This window comes from Scedosporium apiospermum (assembly GCF_000732125.1).
Source record: "Scedosporium apiospermum strain IHEM 14462 chromosome Unknown SEQ_SAPIO_0095, whole genome shotgun sequence".
Lineage (NCBI taxonomy): Eukaryota > Fungi > Ascomycota > Sordariomycetes > Microascales > Microascaceae > Scedosporium > Scedosporium apiospermum.
The window spans coordinates 192,722-212,871 of NW_015971796.1; the positions used below are offsets into that span (position 1 = coordinate 192,722).

Sequence of the window (20,150 nt, forward strand, 5' to 3'; positions counted from 1 at the left end):
TAGTCAATACAGCAGTCCTTTCCATCGCAAGAGGTCCATTCTTGCTACGCAGATATGCACGTCATAATGGGGAGGAGTTTGGCCCATTCATTCAGACTATGCCAGGGATCCTGATGCGCGATACCTTGTTCTCGTCGCACTCTTCCAAATGGGCGTCATCCATCGTCGATGTCGGCGTGAAGCTAAAGATGCGCGTTTCGCAGTTCAGATAGCCGGTGCCTGGATGCCTGGAGTCAGCGCCCATCCTAACATCCCCCTCCTGATTGTCTCCCCGACTGATTGATATGGCTGGCTTGCTACGGGAGACGCGACATACCTCGCACGGGATCATCCCCCGTCCAGTCCTCAGTCATGTAGTGGAGGAAAGCGCCGTGGGAGACGAACACGATGCTCTCCTCGGGCCGCTGATAGAGCCAGGATCGCAGCTCGGCCGCCCTCTTTTGCACGCTTTCCCGGTCGGCCCCCCACTTGCCAGTCTGTTCCTCGCAGTATCAGCAAGCCAAAATTTTCAGGGAGGCACTCTACGAGAGAGAGAGAGAGAGAGAGAGAGAGAGAGAGAGAGAGAGAGAGAGAGAGAGGGGGGGGGGATATAAATATTGAGGTTTCCCCACCTTGGAATTCCAACCATCCTCGACCAGCCCGAGGTTGATCTTGGCAACGTCAAAACCGAGATCAGAATCTTGAAGTAGCTCGGCTAGCAGCCCTTGGAGCTCGTGGCGATCGTGACCGATGTCACATTCGAAGGCATTAGCCTCCTGGCCGAGGGGGCTGACTAAATACTCAACGTGGGGGCGGCGGAGGGCTGGAGCGAAAGCCAAGCAGGCTGTCTGGATGGCGCGGCGAAGCGGTGAGCTAACCACAAGGGAGACCTTGTCGTGGTCTGGGAATGCGCCCCTGAGCTCCAGAGCCTGCAGCTTTCCTCTGTCTGTCAGGACGGCATCTCGCTTCCAGTGCGAGTTCTGGTTTTGTTAGTTTGCGTGTTAGACCGAGAAATTGCAGGATTAGGACATCTAAAACGGGCCAGGCAAGGGAAAGCAAGGGTTTCAGAGGTGCGGGCCGGAAATGGGCACACATACGTCGATGTTGTTTTCGCCTTCGGCATGGCGAACAATGTAGATAGTGGGAGCCATGGCACGACAGGATTTGAGGCTTTGAGTAGGTGTTGTTCTGGGTATGATTCCCGAGGCGGAACGAGCCCAAATTTATAGTAAAGGCAGCAACAACTAGACATGAGAATTGCTAGCATACAGCATGAGAGCAAATAGCGGTAATGGAAAATGAAGGTACACAATGCTAGAAACATTTTTACCCAAATCGCAAGTTCGGTGAATGCAGGTTCATGCGAGCATCGAGACGTGAGAGGACGCTAAACCGTTTTGGGACATTTCGGTGAGGTGGGCTGCGACCGCAGGCAAATAAACTACGCCTGCTAGGCACAGATGATAGGCTTGGCGCCGAAACCGGTGGCATTATGATGAGACCTTCGGGAATTGGTTCGACTTCGAGGTTTCTTACGACCCCAACTGGTCAATGTCAAAAAGAAGTCTAGAAGGGGCGGTAAGTAAGCTGTTAAGATTGTACCCTCTGAAAACTAACCAAGCTAGTGAGGGGCTCAGGGCTGAATCTTCTACGTCGGCAAATGTCACGGCACAGCCGCCGGGCGGCAACGGACTGGAAAGCTCAGATCGACCTGCATCTCCCACTTCTACCGACGCTGGCGCAAGCCCGGGTCCGGACCCTGTGGAGTCAACTGACAAAGGCAAAGGCAGGGGGAGGGGATCTAGGACCAGCAGGAAGTTATGTAATATGCGAAGCTCTACAAGCGATCAAGTGATCTTGGTAGAAGGCTTCGCTTTAGAACGGAGTCTTGCGACTTCTAGATACAGGTCCGCTATCCCCGCTCGCTGACTCCGACTCCCAGCCTCCAATGATTCTATTCCTTATATAGCTATCCCACTAGTAACCGATCACTTGAGTGATCCCGGATGACCCTTCAAGTGCTAATCCCCTCCCGCGCCTAGTACCCGCTCCAGCCATTGGTCATTATCACAACGGGCCGCCATGGCCTAGCTGATTAGGCTAAGGCCGTCGTAAGGTATATAAGGCATCTCAATCTTTGGCAGTTCTCATCTCCCTGCGAGGATCATACGTATTGAGTAGCTCCACGACATGTACGTGGCCATTCTTAGTGGCAAATCGCACCGAACTTTCGTACTGTTCGATTTGATCCATTTCACGGCATGCTCCTGCCTCAAGGAGGATCCTCACCGTATCAACGCGGCCGTCTTCTGCGGCCCCCTCTAGGGCAGTCCTCCCCAGTATGTTAGCTCCCGGCGCATTGACATCTGCTCCGTTTTGGAGCAAGAGTTCCACGATTCCTCCAAACCCTCGTATAGCCGCAAACTGGAGTGCTGTTGCGCCTCCCCGGTGGGCAGGCGGGGCGTTGACTCTCGCACCACACCTGAGCAGGAACTGAACAACTTCGAAGCATCCAAGCTCGGCAGCCTTCTGCAAAGGGGTCTTCTTTATCCCGCCTCCGGCTGCAAGGTTTACCGACGCGCCATAGTCAATGAGTAGCTGGAGCAATGGAACATGCTTCGTTTCAATGGCTACTAGGAGAGGGGTTTCTCTTGAGCACATGCCAACATCAGGTTGCTCGGACTCATCAATGATGGAGTTGGGGTCTATGCCAGCTTCAAGCAGCATTCGGACCATGTTCAAGTTTGTACCCCCATCTAGGCGAATAGCTTCAGTGAGTGGGGTCGGACGCAAGCTGGCATCTGCACATAAGGGATCGATACCAATGCGACGACGAATAAAATATTCCACAAGTTCATTTTCCTTCTCCCGAATTGCCCTTGATAGAGCCGTAGAACCGTAGTTACGTTGTCCGCAAGGATAACGCTTTTGGAAAGTTTTGACAAGTAAGTCGACCATCTCCATGTCCGCATCAATGCATTTTTTGTTGCGCCGCATCGAACCAGGGTCAAAATCGCGATTATCGGAGTCGTTGTCGCCGTAGTGATAATTCTCGTCCGAGTCGTACGAGTCAGAGTCTTCTCTGTAAGAGCCGTGCCCGGAAGCGAAGCCACAGCAAGTGAAGTCATCGGAGACGGGATCATCACAAAGGTCGCAGCGAGTCCTAAAGTGATATCCAGAAGTGTCGCCTACCCGCTCGTGAACTGGTGAGATATATCGAGGTTTGCGGTCACAGGGTCTTTTGCGGCAGACGATAGCTGCAAGAAGTGCGGCTGAGTCGTTGGGGTCCGCTCCCCAAGACAACAGATGCATTACCATATCCCTGTCTCGATTCTGAACAGCAGCTCGCAGTGGCGTTCTAGAGGATGGACAGTTCAACCCTGCTCCTGCTTTCAGCAAAAAGTCTACCATATTCTTATTGCCATCCCGTACGGCAAAGTAGAGTGGCGAACGGAAATATGTGGAGTCTGGATCATCGAAATCGAGAAGGAAACCTGCGGATATGAGCGCCTGAACAACACCAACATCTCCCCATTTGACAGCTATCGACATTGCACGTCCTGACTCAACGTCGACATCAGTGTCCAGCAAGGCACTGACATGGCCTGGCTTTCGTCTCACCAAGGCCGCCAGCAGCAATTTCTCCCCAACATATCGAGAGACACTCGTCCTGGAGCCAAGTTGGTCAAATAGGGCAAGGGCAATATCTGGTTCATCTTTTTCGATCGCAAGCTCGACACACTTTTCGAGCCAATGCCTCTTTTCGAGAGACGCATATTGGACTAGGCGTCGTACCTGGTTCCCATCCCTCGCATCCAAGGCAGCACGGAACTCTGCCTCGAAGGAATGATTCTTCGCGGAGAGAGGTACTTCTAGTGCCCCAAATAACTGTATCAGCGAATGGTGCTGATTTTTGATGGCCACAGAATACGCTGTATCCCGGAAACAAGAAAGCTCAAACGCGCTTGCACCCAGCTCAAGAAGGAAGCGGACTATGTCCTCCCTTCCTGCCTCAGCGGCACAGCGAAGAGTATTTTGCGAGATATACGCCTTGTTCGAATGAAAAAGGCTTTTTATAATGCTAAAGTCTCCTCTTTGAGCCAGCAGATCTATCAGGCATAGCTTCGGTAGAAAACAACCCGTCGATTTGCGGCGAGTACATCTATTTGCCAAAACGTCTGGGGAAGGGGTAATCTCGAACATGAGGCGAACTAGCTTTGGAATGAGCCAAGCCTGTGCATGGGCTAGAGACGAATGGAATTGGCCGGTGACAAGCCATCCCAACTTTCGCCTATCTGTCGCCGAGTCGATAAATATCTCAACGAGGAATGAGTCACCGTACGTCGAAGCCATTTCGAGACAATCAGGTGGCAGTGAACTGGCCGTGGAGACCAGAATTTTCCAGACATCATGAGACAGTCCTCGAATAATACCTGGCCCCGGGACAAAGTGTTTCGGCTCAGACAAGTCGGGTGGTTGATTTAGGGCCACAGAGTGCCGAACGAGAACCTCGACAACGCTCCATGCTTGATGGTAAATGGCTAGCTGAATTGGTGTACACGGTTTGCCCGACATCTGGTAGCGGACTTCGCTGAGCCTCAAATCTGAGTTTTTCGCTTTTAGAAAATATTCAATGGCCTTTGCGTCTCCAGCAGCAGTAGCACATTTGAAGAGACTCAGCTGTAGCCCGATAGAGGTTGGTCCAGAGTGTGCTGTGACAAAATCAAAGACTGCGTCGAGGGATCCAGCTCTGAGGTAGTTCCAAATTTGTCCCGGGCTGATGCTGGCGCATAGTCCAGCGAAATTATTCGACAATGAAAAGACGAGCAGCCGCAAGAACTCCGAGGAGACGGCTTGGAGGCTATTGGCCATGTCAGGGAAGCCACTCGTCTCACTGGCATGGCTCGGGAGAGCCGCAAGTGATTGTGGCAATAATGAGCGGAGGAGTGGTGCAACTAAAAGTTCATGTTTCGCGAAAACGTCTGCAAGTAAATGTGCTTCATGCCCAGGTGGCTGAAGAGCCTCCGGCGTGGCTATCAGGGAACCCGGGCTGACCGGCACAAGGGCCGAGCTTGGCTGCAGTTCCGGATTGACAAGCCAATGCTCTTGCGAACGCCCTTCAAGAGTCATTAGTAGATTGAAGCAAGATTGGAACGGGCTGAGATTAGAGAAGGAAATCCGCACGGGGTATGGGCCAGAGAGGGAAGGAGGTAAGGGTGTGGGGAGGCAGTTGATAGCGATAACGACTATTTGGGAAACATACGTCTCTCTTGAAGAAATGTTCCAAAGGTCGAGAATGGAAGATCAATAGCAAAGTAGGCCGACGCAGCGGTCGGCGGTGGGGTGAGGATCGAAAACCCCGGAGGCGTTCGAGGTGGGGATCCTAAGGTCTGGAGGTCAAAATAATGCCCAGAGAGGGGAGACAAGGAAATTACCCTGAATGACCCGCTCCAACGTTGACGTGAAGCCATGGTGAGAGACTTGCCTCCGAACCTTAGAGGAGGGAATCGGTCGTCCATTTTTATAGACAACACTCTCCTTACCATAGGACTTCCGAGCTTCGATCTTTTTGGCGATCGCTTTCCACTCAGAGCCCCCGTGATTCTTCTTGATTTTCCATCTTCTAAACTGAGTCAAGTACTGGGATTTCCTGTTATTCTTTTTTTTAGTAGTGTAAGTACAGGATGCTTGGCGGGGTAAGTGCGTACGTTGCTGAGAATTGATGCAGTCGTGCCATGGTGTCCATGACACCCTCAGGCCCGCAAAGAGGCCTCTTCTCTTCGACAAAGAGACGTCGAATGGTCCTCTCGTGAGCAGCCCAGTTGAGCCTGTCGGCTAGTATAGTGGTACTCTGCTGACTCATGGTGAAGATGATTAAGTGAGCGAGAAATAGCAATGCTCTTTGAGACCGAGTTCACAGAAACTCTCTGGGAGAAGGACCAAGGCTTATATTACTCGGGGGAGGAAGAAGGAAGGGAGGGCTGCGCCTAGAACCTGGTATAAACCCTACGAATTTTCGGTGTGATAATGCAGGAACTCGAAGCCCCCATCGGCTATACCTAAAATTCGGGTGCATATGGGAATGGAACGCGAACATTCGCTGAGTTGGCCGACCTCGGGGATCATAATAGGTCAGTCCTCACCCAAACGCCCGCTTCGGGGCCATCCTCAACTCAGCTCCATGCAAGTGAGGAAATTGGCGATTAATCTGTGCAGGGCCCTTAAGTGACCTGAAGAATTGAGGAATCGATTGGTTAAAAAGTGGCCCCGGAATCAGCGGGCTAATCTCCCCGGACACTTGAAAATTAATAGTTGTCATTTTCTTGGTTGTTTGGCTGTTCTAGGTGGGAGTGCAATAGTGTCCCAAAACTGGGTTCTGGAACTCATCCTTGCAACTCAACCATACTTTCTAAGTTTCTATACTTTTGTAGACATGGCAATTATAACCGAGCCGTCCTAAAAACAGTGACCTCCTCGCCCACCTTGCTCACCCTTGCTCAGGCTGGAGCGGGGGCTGCTCAGGTCCGGAGGAGGAAATGGCAATTCTTGATGACCAGATTGGGGACGTGTTTTGGTTGTTACTCCGCCTGCCTCAACTAGGCAAACCCCGGCGCCTGACTGAACGGGTTAGAAGGGTGGCGCTAGCTATTGGCCATTGTTCGAGTCGAAAATGCCGGAAAGATTCCTCAACAACCCCACCCGGAAAGCGTTAGAGACCGATTGCGTCAGTAAACACAACTATTCTCATCGCCCTCAATCTCTCTTAATCTATTATTATCGGCTTAGATTTGGTGCCGGCCGTGCCGGCCTTGCGCCTGCCAGTTCCTGCACGTTTCTCAATTCTCCCCCTAACGCAACAACCTCCCACCCCCCTTAGTGGAAATCCGAGGCGCTATTAGTCGTACGTGAAAACGACTATGGCATGTAGGAGACTTGGCTTTACGACGACTGTAAGCCTTAACGTAGCAATCAAGGCAAAAGATATGACCTTAAGCCTAATTAGTACTAGAAAACTTGCGTTGTGAATGCCGTTCCTACTACAAGAGTCGGTGATAAGCTTGGAAACGTCGTCTTCGTGGCATATGGGGCATGTTGTTCCGCCGTAAACTTTCATGACCTCTTGCTTTTGGTGCTCGCCGTGAACCGCGCATATTCCGCGTCGTGAACATTTGGTACAAAGTGTCTATCCCTCGACGAATATGCCGAACAAGAACGAATCTGGCCTCGTTGCTACTTCAAACCGAGGTACCCAGCACGGAGTGTTGTTCTCCGGAGTTGGATCAATGCGCAAGAGACAGACGACTATGCAGCCCTATCATATATATGGAAAGAGTCCGGCCATAAAGATCCAACAAACTACAGCTATCTAGTCGAAACCAGGGATAAACGCCAGTTCTTTCCATCGCCTGTCAGAGACTCTGTCCTTAACTAGATATTTGCCTACATGTCTAGCATCGAGGTGGAATAACTGTGGATTGATAGGAATTGCATTAAGTAGAAGACTTGCAAGAAACGCATATGCAACCACCCAACTTGCAATCGAAAGAAAGCCGACATATAAACAATAGACCTAGTTTATAAGCGCAGCAAGCACCCTGCTGCTATATTAGGGAGACTAATCAAGTTGGATAAGGAAATGGCTCTCTTAGCTGACATTCTTAAAGGCCGTCTCGTCTAGGAGACTCAAGAGAGGAATCGATTTCTCCTTTCTATAAGTCTAGAAAATGCATATGAAGCACTGGATCTACTGTGTCAAATGATGAACGACCTCTGGTGGATGAGAGCATAGACATTTCAGGAGTGCTACCATATAGGGATAGACCTTACCCTTCTTATCCCACATCCTGCTTCCTTAGAATGGCAAAAGAGACCACATGGCATCTTTCGCTACGTTCCAGGGGAGCTGTGTATCCGATCTGTGTGCTTCTACAAGGAAGCCTCTAAACTCTGCCTAGCAGTTCCACCTCCAGCTACACAGCAGCCTAGGGTAAGGGCACAGATTCACCATATCCTCTCCGTAGAAGGAAAATATACAGTATTACTCAACACCTCGCACCCAATATCACCATCTATCATGGCCAATGTCCAAGCCAGGGGCCTCGAAGATCCTTGGGACCGCCTTACCATTATTGCCAACTACTGTCAATATCTGATACAGATAGATATCGAAAACCTTCAACTATCATTACAAAGTCTCAGCTTATCAGTCTTAGCAATATGTCTCATCAACAGAGAAATTTTCCATAATAGCCCCAGCTGGAAAACCGTTCGCTCGTCAGCTGACATGACTGTAGCCGCATACTTGAAGGCCCAGGTTTTCGACGGATTCTACGCTCCTAAAGACAGGCCTAGCCTAACTTTTAGTAAAGGATGCCGATTCATTGAAGCAGAGCTAACTCTGACTGGCATCAAGACGTGGGGGCATCTGTGGAGACTACGCAGAACTATCTATACGGCGAATTACTCATAGCATCCGCCCCCGGTTTCTGAAAGACAGAATGGTCGCCTTACCTTAGACCAGCAGAAACAACTCATCTGGCTTTCAATAGAACTGTATTCACAAAGAGAATCTGCCCTTGCTCACCAGATTGGGAGGTATCTGAGCCACGATACTACTTGCATTGGTGACCAATGCCGAGAGTGGACTTTTCCCCAGCGGTATATGCATCAAATGGCTGTGAAACTGGCTGCGGCAATAACGGAAGGCAAACTACTATGGCTGGCGCAGTTATGGGATCCTCGTGAGCCGGATATGCGTCCATGGGTATCTTCATCTGGAATACCAATTCCTCTCAAGGCGAACTTGCGAGGGGGGTTCAAGGCCAGGCTGATGGTGCTGAAGCACACACACGAGGGTTTGTCTTCACGGCCTCGCGTCCCATGACATCTGAAACCGACCAGTATTCGACGTTGTCCGTTGTCAGGCTGTGATCAACATCGAGAGCGACGAGATCCCCGCTTTTGGAGTTGGAGAGACGACATGCCCTTAGGTGGTCAGGCAGAAAGTTGTGGCGGTGCTCTGGAAGCCGCAGACCTCACCCATGCTGTATTGCAGGGGCGAATCATGCCGCTCATTGGTTGCTCGACCTGGGCAGGTGGCTGGCGAGTTTCTTACCGACTGGATGAATAGACGGCATCCGCCATTTCAATCCAATTGTCTCCATGTTTTGATAGAGTCCCAATTGTCGACGATGTCAAAACAGGCAGCGGGTCAGAAATAGGCTTCACCCCATTCGAGACCGGGTAATGACCATGGCGATCCGGCGGGTCGTACTCACACAACCTGACAAACAAATACAATTCGAGGTGCGCATGCAGCCTCCTGTCCTCCAGCCGATGATGAAGAGACAGCATTTCGCCATGGCTGCATTTGGTTGAGAAGGATATGGCGGGTTGCTAGTGGATTATTGTTCCCAAAACTGTTTGCTGTATGAAACTGGCGAGGATAGGGAGGAGCGTTAGTGGGCTCTTCCACGGTCGTAAGCGCTGCAGAGCTGGGAGGATACTATTTGCGGACGGGAATGGCAGCTTTTGTTGCAGGTGGTGGGAACGGGACGCGTCGCCCTCAAAGATCGCCCCAGCGAGATGAGGAAACTGTGCATGTCACTATTGGTCGCTGTTGGTCACAGGCAGGAAAGGAAATTGCTCACCAGGACCACCATCAACACCAATTAAATCCTTGGGACAGCACAACATCGTGAACACGTCAATCTGCGAGGATTATTTGCGCGGTTTGTGTGAAGGTGGCTCTGGCCAAAGAAAGCATCACAAGGTGATCAACATCGCTGAAATGCGATGGCCAATAGCACACTCATCATGCAGACAGTGTCATTCCCATAACATGTGGTTTGCATGCTATCCACGGCGCGGCCCACATCTCGATGCCGGCATGAGCTGAGAGACTAGAAGCAAATGGAATCCTGTCGATGTCGATCATGCCCGGCTCTATCTAGTAGAGCTCAGCTCTGCTGATCGTTTCGCGAGGCTTGCTGATCGGCAGTGATGAGGCTGAGGGAACTGGTGATTGTCGACAGCCAAAGTGGATTGTAGTTTACCTGCGCAAGACGGGAGGTGATTGTGAGATCCGGCCGAAGTCTGGCGATCACACCCGGCCACAGCCCCACAAGCAACAGACCAGGATCTGGGACGTGGCCAGCTGTTATGCAAGCTTACTTACGTTATGCGCTGGTACGCTTAGCGGAGGACGCTGACGTTTCGCCATTCCACCCCATTTTCCCTGAATCGAAATCACATGACCATATTCACCTTGTGTGGAGTGAGTGCTCTTTGATGGGCCATTGTTATTTGGTCTCTACAAACACTCTGATAGTTCGCGGCCAGGACGACGGTTCTACATCATCTTCATTCTCGTTTCTCTCGATATTTTCCTCACCACCTTCGCTGCTGTCTAATAGTGAAGAGGAAGACGAAGAACACGAGAGGACGACGACGAACAAGAAGACAATGAGGACGACGAATACGGTGAAGATCACACGACGTATTCTGTTCTCCGATGGCGTATAGACAGCCCTATGTTGCCGGGAGACATACGGACTGCTCGGTGGTCACGCTTACTGTGGTCTTCTTCCGGGCCGCATTTCGAATTAAGGGCGAAATCCCCCGCATACCAATGGTCGTGTTTAACAGGGTGTTGGGGACAGGTTTTGAGACTTTGATAAAATGGGTAAGTGGCGGATGAAATAGGCAGGCGGTAGGTAATTGGACATATTTCGGGAACAGATAGGATAGGCAGGCGGTGAAAAGGGCGAGTTTTAGCGAGGAGAGGGGACAGTTCTGCGCCTGGATACAGTGAATTGTAAATCAGAGATGGTGCAGTCCCACTCCCAAAGGCGCCGGACACATCTCTAACCACCTAGATAGGACTTATTTCTTATTTCTTACTACGCACCTGACAATATCTTGGTCAAAATCAAAGAGGCACCTCTAGTCTCACTCTAACAAGGTAATTAAGAAATATCTCCGTAAAGTTGAGTGGGCAGATATCAGTATACTCTCACTGGACTAATAGGACTTAGTGCAATAGCACTTATCTTGTAAACAGCGGGATCACGATCCTAGTAGCGTAGCTGCTGGCGAAGCAAACAAGCCATGCCTTCCATAATCAAAGCAGTTCCACTTTTCCTCTCTAAGAGATTCCCTTGCCTAAACATCTCATTAGTGAAAACTACAATCAAAAAAGAAAAAAAAAAAAAAAAAAAAAAAAAAAAAAAAAGCCCGCTTTTTATAGGCCGACAGGCCATTTCCGGGGCTCTCCGGGGCCCAACCAGAGGGGGGTCTCCGACACCCCCACCCCCTTGGTTACATATTTATCTCTTCTCTAATATATATGGTAAATCTGGAAGTTAGGCCCATGCTACCGGGCCCTGTATTTGGTGCGCTTGGTCGGCCTGGCCAATAGTAGACAATAATTCTCGTGCTCCTCTTTTGGGCCTCTGGCCGGTCATTGCATGCCAACTGTGCTTGAGGAAATGCGGGTCTAGAGTTTTGTGTGAGTGATGGGTGGAGAATTTATCCCGCGCTTATTTCTGAACCTGCTCAACACGAGATGGCCTCAATGAGGGACATTTTTGAAAGTTCCGAAAACGTTCGTCTCCGTAAAATTGAGTCCGGAATTTCCCAACCAGCAGAAAGAGAGTATATATAGGTGCCCCTCTCACGGATGGGCATTCGCATTACACACAATGGAGTAAAAAATATATTCCAAGGGAAGAGAGTAAATGGCGTTAATTACCAGTCGTTTTCCTGACTCTAGGATAAGCTTATATAGACGAAATGAGGTTACCATCCGCTTATATGAGTCCTGATTCCGTTCCGTAGTCGTTGCCGGGTCTATATACTTGTAGTTAAATGCGGCTTCGCTTCCCTAGATAGGGATCGAAGTGGGTGTGGCGTCATATTGGTAGAGGGATTAGTAGGTGGGTGTTCTGGTGGTAATGCCCGCCTGGCTTGTTCTAGGAGAAGGTTCTTTTACCACTTCAATTATGGTGTTCGCATCACCTAATGGGGACGCTTCCCCAGTGGAGGGAGACGCAGACTTTGCCGGTGACTTCGGCGTCTTGGTTGGGGACTTGGGAGACTTTGGGCTACTCATGTCCTTGACTGTTAATGATTCGAAGTTGATTGAGGAAAATATCTCGCTCAAGGAAGAGCATATAGGAAAGTAATAGGGCTCCAGCCGGAAGAGGCACTTGAGATACTTCGTACCGGGTCACAATATTGGGGACGACAGTTACCATACATAGAGCCCATGAGGAAAATAATCCACGCACATTGATGAACCAATCAATATTGATCCACCAGTTGTACGGGGCGCCCCAGTCTCTTAGCGTGTTAGTTCGTGATTCCCCGTGATTCTTAGGGAACTAGTCCAGAAAGAGGATGTCAGAGCAGCAATGCGAAGTCCGGGGAAGCACGAATAATGCATGCCAGTGGGTCTTGGACAGGACATAGCCTGGCGACTTGAGGACTTTTGAGCTTTTTCGAATAAGCCCTTCCGTAGTCTTGTACTGAGGTGGCTCACACTATATATGTAAACATGACGCCTCAAAGTTGAACGGTTGTACGGCTGGCGCCGGCAAGTATCCGTTCCCCATCCTCCCCGCAACCTCTCTGTTAAGGGTGGGGAGACTAGAGTACAATGAACAATGCTGCGTTATCAGCCCAAGTTCCCCGGAGAAGGCCCAGTTTTACATCCCCGGAATCTTGGGATGCAGAAAATATCAACTCCTCCAAATGAATAAACAAGGGTTTAAGCAAAATAGGAAATACTCATCTCCATAGGGGTGACTTGAGCATCCCTTTAACCCTTTCGGCGGTGCGTGACACCCTTGTGGTTGTCTGTTTGCCTTGAGAGTTAGTGATCGATCGCCGCACTCGAAACGTTCCTCAATACTCTTGCTCGGGCGACTGCCCAAGCCTCCCGTTATGTCACCGAGGTCGAGGAACCAGTCGAAATTACCGTCAGCGCTGTTGTGTTACATGGTCACTGAGGCATCTCTTGGGATCAACTGAACCAGGAGTCTAGCCGTAAGTACATCGGGTGTCCATAGAGAGGGTATTAGAGAACGAGAACAACTGGCTAAGAAGCCACATTATATAACTGGACTGAATCCTGTGTCACATTCATACTACAATACATCATTGCCGTCAAATACTCATCATCGTTGGGTACGGTCCGCAATCTTTTCGCCCTGACTCCACCGACTGAAAAGCTTGCTGGATCTCCTTGAGCTCTCGGAGAGCCGCGAAGGAGTTGTCGAAAGCTCGGCAGGTTCCCCGGGGAATCTGGAATGGTACGGGCAATGAGGGCATACACACTCTTCCTGCGATAGCTTCGTCGAGTCCGATACTACTGTTGTCGCTGCGCTACTCCGCCGGGACGGTGGCGTCGCTTTTCTGTCCCTAGCTGCTTTTAGGAGTCTTTTGATCTCCTTTTCCTGCGCGATCTTTTCAGCAGTACATCCAGTCCCATCCTTTTTATCTAGATCGGCACCCTTACTCAACAAAAGTTCCACGACGTTCCTCTTGTTGTTGGCATTGGAACGGACAGCCGCGGTAAGTGGCGTTGGACTTTCACGGTATTGAGCATTGGGGTCAGCGCCTCGGGATAAGAGGAGTTGCAACACTTTCAGATTTCCCTTCTCCGCTGCGAGGTGTACGGCCGTCTTATTATACTGAGTCCACTCCTTAATCTGGCCCGATCGAGACCAGTCGCCGAGGAGAAGCCTTGCGATTTTCGATCCCTCTTTGAACGCGTCTTGGCAACGATGAAGACCGTTCATACCGAGATTGTCTTTGGCGTTTCCGTTTGCGCCTTTGTCGAGGAGGAGCTTGACGGCGTCGAAATTATCCTTGGAACACGCGAGGAGAAGCGGAGTCGTTCCATCAGCCATTTGGACATCGAGGTTACAGGGATAAGACAGCATGCTTCTGAGCATATCTATTCGCCTCTCCTTGATGGCGTAGTGTATTGGAGAGTATCCGCGAATCTGTCTAGAAGGCTCAACGTCGCAAACATCAAAGGCGAACCCCTCCATCTCAACTTTGAAGTGCCGCTTCCTGCACCATTCAAGAGTTTTCCTGTAGTTATGATCCTCAGGAATGCGGAACTCCGGATCACCCAGCTCCTCTTTTATATACTCAAAGGTGACAGTGGCCAATTTGGCATTCGGAATCCGCATGGCTGCCCTGTAGCTGGATCTGGCTGCTTCTTTTATCCACTCCTTCTCTTCAGGGCTTCTCTTTCCGGGTGCGTTGATGAGGATACATGCAGCATACCGAGCCGAGCTCTGTGCTTCATTAAATCTGCCCTGACGAAATTCGATCTCGCTCCGAGTCTGATAAAGCCGACTTCTGAGACCATGGTCGTTGTCGTCTTTCTGGTCGGCCCTACTGACAAGCTCCTGAATAATGGGATATGCCTTATTGAGCTCCACAAGGTTTTCCGCTCTCATGTGGAGCTTAACAAGCGTCTCCTTCATTTCACACTCTTCACTGAACGGGAACTCCTGATAAACGCTGAGCTTGATCCGAGTGTTGATGACATCTTGTTGGTGATTCGCAGCCTCGGCGTACTTTTCCTGTTTGATCATTTTATCTACCTCTTTTAGGCAGTAGTTGACTTCGATTTCTAATTCTCTCTCGTACTGTTCTTTCTCCGGGGCCGGCGGATCGGTATTTTCTTTCGGAAAGCTTTCTTCTGTCCCGTCTCCCAGGGAGAATGGCACAGATCCTGTCGCCTCGCGCGTTGCCGGCTCGCTGGTGTCTGAGGCAGTATCCTCCTCACTGGCTTCACTATCGGAAATTGGAGATTCGGAATCGAAGCCGCCGTCGAGAATAGATGGGGCAATGCTCTCCTTCGTCGAGCTGCCACTGGCGACCAAGTCGACTAATACACTCTTGGAACAATCCCGCCACTGCTCAACGGCACTGAGGTACCTAATTCTACGTGCATTTCGAGTCACAGTGCTATTGGCATTGGCAGAACTGCCACCGGTTTCTACTCGGCTGGGTGTAACCGGAGCCGGACCGGATATTGCCGGCATTGGCATGTTGCTGCCATCTTCGAGCAATCGTGTGAAGACGTTTTCAACGATAGTAACCAAGTCGTTAACCCTGTCGGTTGTCTTCCAGCTCGACAGCCTAACTTTAGTTAGTTCTGATACGTTTTGTCACACAGTCTCCCGATGGCAGGGAAATGCTTACAGTAACAACATCTCGAAATGCGTCTGGAGGAGTCTGTGGGAGTTTTCAACCCTGCCCTGTATCTCCTTTATTTCCTCATCCTCAAGCGATCTTTTAAACGTAGTTTTTATATCTTTCAAAAGATTCTGCTTTCGATTCAATAGCTTCTCAAGCCCAAGTTTGTCTTTCAAAGCTACCAAGTCCTGGTTGATGGAGTGTAGGATCTGATAGATCGAGTCTCGGAAGGATTCCTCTCGGGCGTCCAGCGGGCCGGCTCTGCTCGAAACCGCAAAGAGTGCCCCAACTTTGTCTAGCGACTTTGTGAGGAGGACAAGGGAGTGCTGTATTTTGCAGGCATCGTCGAGGAGATTCTTGGCCTTCCGTATGATTTTGTAAAGTCCCAACGCCAGTCCGTTGCATAGGCGCGCAACGGCTATCGCGAGCCCAGCGATGTCAGGTCCGCTCATGGTTGCTCGGTTGATAGACGCTTGCCTCAAGAGTTGACGACCGAGAAGAAATTGAAGCTGCTAGAACCTGTTAGAATAGAAAGAAAGGCAACCCGCTTTAGAATATGAATAATCGAACTCCGCCGATTATAGCCTGCAGGTTCGGCTCACTTATACCTATTGGATATTATCTCTCCCCAAATCAAGGCCTGGAAAGGAGGGAATGTCACTGAGCTTGTTTGATAGGTGTGCCACCCTTGCTGTTTTGCCAAGAGGAATGGGGAACGTCTGAGCGTTTTAATGGCAACTCTATGCGTTGCTCTCATAGTGGTTGGGTATAATCGAGTACGCCTTATGTGTCGTGGAGCAGCCACAAATAACTGACTTTGGTTAGATCAGGATGCGGCCAAGTCTTCTTTTGGTGTATGTGCGTGAAGCGAGCGAGTGATGATTGTCATCACGCTTTGGAAATATGCGTCTTAGTCGCATGAGGCATATCCTCTTCTGTTCTGGCTGGCCAGGCTGCCAAGCGACAGTCGACAACAGGCAGAATAGACAGGGCTTGTTTGTATCTTATTTGAGCTATGCCCCCTTCTCTTGGGCACCAACAACCTGGCCTTAAGGAGGCCTTGACTTCGCGTCCAGACCTCTTGGTCGCATCCATACTTCTCGGATGCTCATGCTCTCAACGTCATCGAGAATGTGTTAGAGCTTGGACCTCAGACAATTTGCAATACACCATGGCACCTACAGTCAAGATTCCCAATGTACTGGGTAAGTTGATCGATGCTCTTCTACGCCCTATCAGGCTAGCTAACGACCGCCCCCAACAGGGCGTATAAGTGACAACGAACTTCCCGAAGCCATCGACAACTTCCACAAGTCCACCAGCCAAACCCTTACCGGCCTCCGCTCCTACCCATCCAAAGACGAGCTTCAAGCTGCTGCCACTATCTGGAAGAACCGCGAATACTACGAGAACGCCGCCCGAGCCGACATTCGCGACACTCCGATAACTCTTAACGATGCGGAGCGGAAGGCCATCGTCAGGGAGGCGGACCATGCCTTCTCCGAACGAGGCATGTCTATAGTCGTGGCTACAGTTAGCTTAAGCGCATACCTCCAAGGGTTCGCACAAAGCAGTCAGAATGGAGCCAACCTGTTTGCCGAGCTATGGATCGATCGGCGGGCGGATACGAACTCGACATATTTCGGGCTTGCGAATGCGACGGTTTACCTCAGTGCTGCTATCCTGTAAGTAGTCTAAAGCCCTACTTGACTTATTGTTATTCTGCATCCTGGAACGTTTGACAACAATCCTTTTCGCTGACCAGACCAGAGGCTGTCCTCTTGCCGCACCCATAAACTCTTACTTTGGTCGTCGAGGAGCAATCTTCGTTGCTTCCATGTTCATTTTCATCAGCTCAATCGCCTCGTCCGCTATCCCGCTTGGCACCCCGGGGAGTACGGACCCTCCACGCGGGTGGGTGCTTCTCAGTGGCATTCGCATCATCGGAGGGGTGGGAATGGGTCTGAAGGCTGTAAGCACGCCGATATTGGCGGCCGAAATGGCCGTGGGCTATTGGAGGGGGTCATTCATTCTAATGTGGCAGCTCTGGTACGTCTTTCCACACTGCGATTTCCATCCGAAGCCCAAAGAAATGAGCTCCGACAGCTAACCCTCAGCTAGGGTCGCCTTTGGAATCATGATGTCCTTTATCGTCAACATTGGTCTCAACAGCATTCAGGGTGACGACAGGCGCGAACTCAAACTTCGACTCATAATGGGTTCGCCCGCAGTCTTTGCCCTCGTCCTCATGCTGGCTGTCTTCAAGTGCCCCGAGTCGTTTCGCTATTACATGACGCCAGGTTCGGAACATTACAAGCCTGAAAAGGCCTATGAATCATTGCTGAGATTGAAAAGCACAAAGGTAAATTTTGTGATTTCATGGTCTCTATCGATTATGCCGTGCAACCTACCTGACTTGAATCTAGATGCAAGCTACCCGAGACCTGTTTCTAACCCACATAGGAATCGAACAAGAGTCCGATATGGAAGGACGGGCAATTGGGTTGGTGCCTAGTAATCCTAACACTAATCCAAGCCCTGATGAATGTGAAGCCACGCAGTCAGGCAGTGATTCTCCTGGGTCCGGCGGTCCGAACCCTGGAGAGTCCAATGGTCAAGAGAACGTGACAGCACGAATGAGCTCTGAACGAAGTCATAATATCTTGCAATTGGTGATTGTCTCACCCTTCCAAGGGTTCGGAAGATCAGCCTGGCGCTACGTGGTCAAATACTGGCGAATTCTCCAGATACGCCGTCTTCGCAATGCTGCCATTGCAGCTGGAGTTGTCGCCTTCACGCAGCAACTATCAGGCAGTAGGTTGATACCTTCCCTTCCCCTTTCGGTCCACTGACACAGACACTCCAACTTACTTTGTCATACACGTAGTCAACGTCATGGCTTTCTACGGAGGCAGCATGCTCATCAAGGCCCAGGATGGTAACACACTCACAGACGGGGAGATCCACCACGCAATGGTCATAAATGTCGTATTCGGCATGCTCAACTTCCTCTTCTGCTTGCCGGCAATACGATATATCGACAGCCTCGGCAGGCGAAAAATCTTGCTCTTTACAATCCCATGGATGGCAGTTGGTATGCTGGCCGCTGCCGTTAGTTACGGGAGAGTGGACATCAAAGTTGTTGCGTGGTGGTTATATTGTAAGTTGGAGCCCGGCACGGCTCTCTCATGAACTGTTCCCGTCTTACACGATGTAGTCCATGCGATTTGGTATAGTCCCGGAATGGGCCCAGTACCCTTCGTCCTTGCAGCCGAGAGTTTCCCCCTGGCATTTCGAGAAACAGTAGGTACCGATCCTCCCTGCTCCCTGCATTTAGCAACAAGCTGATAGCTTTCCCCCAAGGGCGCGTCGATGGCAATTTCCGTCAACTTCCTCTTCGCAGGTGTTCTAGCCTGGCTATTGCCCTGCCTCGACAGAGGCATAGAGGTCAGCGGCACCCTCGGGGTCTTTGCCGGCCTCAACCTCGCCGCCTTCATCTTGGTGTTCCTCCTCGTCGAAGAGACAGGCGGCGTGCGTCTCGAAGCTCTCGGTATCGTGTTCAAGGAGCCAAAGAGAGACTTTATGCGCTTCCAGGTGTTTGAGTTCATGCCCTGGCTGGGGAACTTCTTAATCGGTCGGAGTAGGTGGGAGGATAGACCCGCACGGATGATAAACTATGAGAAAAGGAGGGTGGAAGTTGTGCCAGGTGCGGATGACCGGGGGCCCGGTGGTGGAGTTGATGGAGGAGTGGTGAATAGGGTGAGCTTTAACCGACAGAGTTCTGAGGGGCCAAGTTCTGATGATGACGATATGGTGAGTCGAGCGCGGGTGATCATGGTTTGATAACGAATCTGCGCGTCAACCTTGCAATGTTTCAAGCACCGATAGCCAAACCCCTCGTGGCGCAAGGCCTACTCCACGGAACCAGCTACGACCAGCCCCGAAAGACCCTGCCCTGCCATTCATGCTATACAAGGACTGGCTCCCAGGCGAATCATAATAACGATCAGCCACTCTCCTAGATACATTATGTAATGGAATGGAAGCTGACATTTAATAAGAGAGTCGCCGCGAAGCAAACTGAGGATAACCTTGTGCTAGCTCCAAGCAACTTCTGGAACGAGGAACTATCGCCCAAAATCGAGGATATTGTAACGCCGATGGGCAAACCCTGTCGAGCCGATGCGACAACGATCGTTCGTATTGAGCTAGAAATGCTTTCACGTCTCTGGCCCAGCGTCGTGCTACGCCATCTAAGCCCTGACTACATCATCTCGCAGCCCTGGTATGCCGAGGGAGATGATCGCTACGGCGATAAACAATCCGGCGGCTTTATCATACTGCTCGAGTCCCCCACGCCCACGGGCGCCTGGCCAGGGTGAGCAGGAATATAATTATTGATAACTCTTGCGGGGAGGCCAGCTGGGAGGTCGCCTGCGACTTGCGGCTTCCGTTTATGGTTCAGGTACTGCTGCTGTTCAACGTACAATTGTTTGCCAATATCTTGAGGAACGTCGTCGTGTGTCTCCAGCTTAAAACCTCGGCGGACAAGCTTAACGAGATTTCCGTCCCGAGCCTCTCCCGACCCAGTCTCTCCCATATTTATCGATCCTTTCTCCCGACGAATCACGGCCCCGTTACTCAATGGCGCCTCCTACACCTGATCCCCTGCTTCCAAAAAAGTGCGTTGTATGCAGCAACGACGCTTTATTGACACTCAACAATGGAGAGTCCTTCTTCCGTCCGGATTCCCCACCTGCCAATGCAAAGAATGCAAGGATGCGGGCACAGATGAGTGCTTAAACAAACTGCCCGTGACGGCTGCCGAGACAAGCGGAGACACATTGCATTATTGTCTCACACCAGGCCGTTTCAACAGCACCCGTATTCCCGTCACGTATATCTTAGTTGATAGTAAACCCGCGAAGGCTCAATTTACGGACGGCAAGAGG

At 50.8% G+C, this 20,150-nt stretch overlaps 2 protein-coding genes and 1 pseudogene across 2 annotated transcripts; 1 reads left to right on the forward strand and 2 right to left on the reverse strand.

The window, feature by feature from the left end:
- Positions 1-91: 91 nt before the first annotated feature.
- Positions 92-5,842, reverse strand: SAPIO_CDS4893 (annotated as a pseudogene; the record flags this gene model as incomplete).
- Positions 5,843-12,799: 6,957 nt separating this feature from the next.
- Positions 12,800-15,650, reverse strand: SAPIO_CDS4894 (uncharacterized protein; the record flags this gene model as incomplete). Its single annotated transcript, XM_016787341.1, has 4 exons — positions 12,800-12,837; positions 12,893-12,966; positions 13,318-15,141; positions 15,205-15,650. The coding sequence occupies 4 exons, from the start codon at positions 15,648-15,650 to the stop codon at positions 12,800-12,802; spliced, it is 2,382 nt and encodes a 793-aa protein (XP_016643016.1).
- Positions 15,651-16,369: 719 nt separating this feature from the next.
- On the forward strand, positions 16,370-19,580 carry SAPIO_CDS4895 (uncharacterized protein; the record flags this gene model as incomplete). Its single annotated transcript, XM_016787342.1, has 9 exons — positions 16,370-16,403; positions 16,463-16,883; positions 16,969-17,247; positions 17,320-17,498; positions 17,662-18,012; positions 18,086-18,358; positions 18,416-18,501; positions 18,562-19,011; positions 19,260-19,580. The coding sequence occupies 9 exons, from the start codon at positions 16,370-16,372 to the stop codon at positions 19,578-19,580; spliced, it is 2,394 nt and encodes a 797-aa protein (XP_016643017.1).
- Positions 19,581-20,150: the final 570 nt, after the last annotated feature.